The sequence below is a fragment of the Castor canadensis genome, chromosome 11 (genome assembly GCF_047511655.1).
Source record: "Castor canadensis chromosome 11, mCasCan1.hap1v2, whole genome shotgun sequence".
Taxonomy (NCBI): domain Eukaryota; kingdom Metazoa; phylum Chordata; class Mammalia; order Rodentia; family Castoridae; genus Castor; species Castor canadensis.
The window spans coordinates 36,917,019-36,920,229 of record NC_133396.1 but is presented as its reverse complement, the minus strand read 5'-3'; the positions used below and the strand labels follow the sequence as shown (position 1 = coordinate 36,920,229).

The 3,211-nt window shown below is 44.6% G+C and overlaps 1 protein-coding gene across 1 annotated transcript; it reads left to right on the top strand.

Annotated features, from left to right (window-relative positions):
- The first annotated feature begins 1,427 nt into the window (after positions 1-1,427).
- Positions 1,428-2,983, top strand: LOC109683317 (C-C motif chemokine 3). The gene is made up of 3 exons (XM_020159100.2): positions 1,428-1,626; positions 2,311-2,425; positions 2,762-2,983. The coding sequence occupies exons 1-3, from the start codon at positions 1,551-1,553 to the stop codon at positions 2,853-2,855; spliced, it is 285 nt and encodes a 94-aa protein (XP_020014689.1). The 5' UTR covers positions 1,428-1,550; the 3' UTR covers positions 2,856-2,983.
- The last annotated feature ends 228 nt before the right edge of the window (positions 2,984-3,211 follow it).

Sequence of the window (3,211 nt, the reverse complement as noted above, 5' to 3'; positions counted from 1 at the left end):
GAAATCAAGACTCCATTTCAGCAAAGGCCACTTGACAAAAACTTTAGCATACTTATCAAAAATTTCTTTCAAATTAAACAATCAACAATGACCTACTTTTCAACCAGTGATGATGTAAATGCTTTAAAGCAAAACTGATTCATAAATTTTTGGCTAATCAGGAAATTAATAGTCTCACTAAATGAGAAAAATCTGGAAAAAGAAGAAAATTAATCACACAAATACAAGCACAATTAATTCTTTTTTTATTGTTTTATTATTCATATGTGCATACAAGGCTTGGGTCATTTCTCCCCCCTGCCCCCACCCCCTCCCTTACCACCCACTCCGCCCCCTCCCTTCCCCCCCCACCCCCTCAATACCCAGCAGAAACCATTTTGCCCTTGTTTCTAATTTTGTTGAAGAGAGAGTATAAGCAATAATAGGAAGGAACAAGTGTTCCTGGTTGAGATAAGGATAGCTATACAGGGAGTTGACTCACATTAATTTCCTGTACATGTGTGTTAAGCACAATTAATTCTTTAGGGCATTTATTTCCATGCTTTCTTTTTTCCATGCCTAGATTAGGCACAGAAATGTGTGTATATTTCCATGCATTTGTACAATTCTTCATTTTGTATAATTTTATCCTGCTTTTTACCACTGAGGAGGTTTATAACTATGTTGATGCTACTTCATTCTTCATTCATTTTTAAAGCTTAAAAATAAACAACCCATTGGATATGCCATTATCATTCTCTCATAGAGGAAAATTAGGTTTCCTTATTTGTGAGTTACAAATGGTGCTGGGCCACATGTCTTTATATTGGAAGATGTTTCTATGTTTGCATTGTTTCCACAGAACTCTTTCTTAGATTGATGGGTATAAATATTTTTGGGGTTGCTAACATATTGACACCCACACCTTAACTGTCTTTATGATCCACTACTAGTGTTTAACCTAGTGCCCTAATCACTCATGACTGTTTGATGAATGGACAAAAAGACCAAAATGTGACCTCATGCTTCCTATTCCCCCAGCCGGGATTCCTTAATTCAGTTCCTTGCATTTTTGCCATTATCTACAGCTACCCCATCTGTGTGGTTAGAGAGGCTGAGAAAGCACAGGGTTTTGGTTCTGTGGGAAGGAACGGGGCTGGAGAGTTAATTTACAGATTGGTTCTTATGAAAAGGAACCAGCTAAGAATAGCCCTGGGATGACATGTTCCTATCTTCTCCCGCTCATAAAGGAAACCATTTCCCCACAAGAAGCCAGAGCAGGTCACGAGTTGAGAGCCGAGAACTACAGCTCAGACATGCTATTCTTGGATATCCTGAGCCCCTGTGGTTACCAGGGACCCTGAGTTGCGCAACACTCAGCATGACAACATCACTGTGCATAAAATTTTCCCCCCTCACCCCCAGATTCCATTTCCCCATCTGCCAGGGCTGCTTATAAAGAGAAGGGGCAATGGCTTCAAAAGCCAGAAGGACACGGGCAACAGAGAGTACCCAGTCCCATCTCAGCTCTCCTGACACTCAAGACCACACTCCATCGTCTGATCAGCATCATGAAGGTCCCCACGGTTGCCTTTGCTGTCCTTCTCTGCACCACGGCTCTGTACGGCCAGGTCTTCTCTGCACCATGTGAGTCTGTGCTGCTATAGCAGGTGTTCCCACTCTCTGGCCATGGGTAGACCACATCAATCTTTTCTGTGGTCTCAGAGACCCCAAGAGAAAAGAGAGAACTTCTTAACAGGTTACAAAACATCTTGATCTTTCTCTTCAGAACTTTTATTTTTATGTGGGTTCTCTCCTAGAACCCAATTCTGAGACTCAGGGCAGGAATAGGGGAGTTAGGGTCCCTTGTAAAGATAGCAAAACAAGGCCCTAAACAAATGAGTATACAAGAGGCTGATAACAGGCCTGGTACTTCCTAGCAGTGCCATCCACTTGCCAGCTGGCCCTAGGTCTCCCCAGGAGTTCTGTCTTTGGGGTGTCTTAAGAGATGTCCTAGGCTTCTCCTTTACTAGGGTATGACTTCTTGAACCAGACAAAATTTCCTGGAGAGAATAGTCTGCTTGGATATCTGAGTCAAAGAAAAAGAGAGGGCTTACAGTGATGAGTCAGAAAGAAGGAAGAATAGAGACAGAAATGAAGACAGAGATGGGGCATGCCTGGGCAAACATGCCCAAATGCTCTCCAGTGACCTGGCCTCCCAGCCCCCACCCCAGGGATGAGGCTGCCTTCCTCACCTGCTCAAGGGGCAGATGTTGACTGGCCTTTCCTTCTGAACCATAGTTTGGGCTCACTCTGTCCCTTCCTCTACAGTTGGTGCTGACACCCCGACTGCCTGCTGCTTCTCCTACATCAACCGGCAGATTCAACAAAAATTCATAGCTGACTATTTTGAGACCAGCAGCCTGTGCTCCCAGCCAGGTGTCATGTAAGTGCCACTCTTCCTACGTAACCCTGGAGACAGCCCCTAAGAGCATAGGTCAGCCATCCTGGAAAGGTCTAATCTAGTGGGGTCTAACAAGTGGGCAGGATGTAGCTCTTCCTGATGTGACTGACTTTGGGGGGAAGGGGTAAACAGTGAGAAAGGGATGGGAAGAGGAGGTACAGGATCCTTTGAGGACCCCTTGAGTTCACGAGAAGCTCTCTAGATGACAGGCAGAGCATCCCTGAGCTGCCCAGGAAACAGGGCAGGATAGAGGAGCCTCAGCAGGACTAAGATCCCTTACCGAATCCACAGTGTTTGATCTTCTGCCTCTCTCTGCAGCTTCCTAACCAAGAGAGGCCGGCAGATTTGTGCTGACCCCAAGGAGTCCTGGGTCCAGAAGTATGTCACTGACCTGGAGCTGAACACTGAGTGACCTGGAGGCGGCGATGGATCCAGTGACCTCAGTAGGCCCTGTGGGGAGCAGGGGCCTGAGCCTCAGAAACATTCCCGTAACCTCCACAGCTACCTCCCCTATGGGCTGTTTCTTGCCAAACAGTCACACTCCTAATTTAAATTTAAATTTATTTATACTATTTAATTTTTATAATTTATTTTTATTGTCACAACCTCCACAGCTACCTCCCCTATGGGCTGTTTCTTGCCAAACAGTCACACTCCTAATTTAAATTTAAATTTATTTATACTATTTAATTTTTATAATTTATTTTTATTGTCACAACCTCCACAGCTACCTCCCCTATGGGCTGTTTCTTGCCAAACAGTCACACT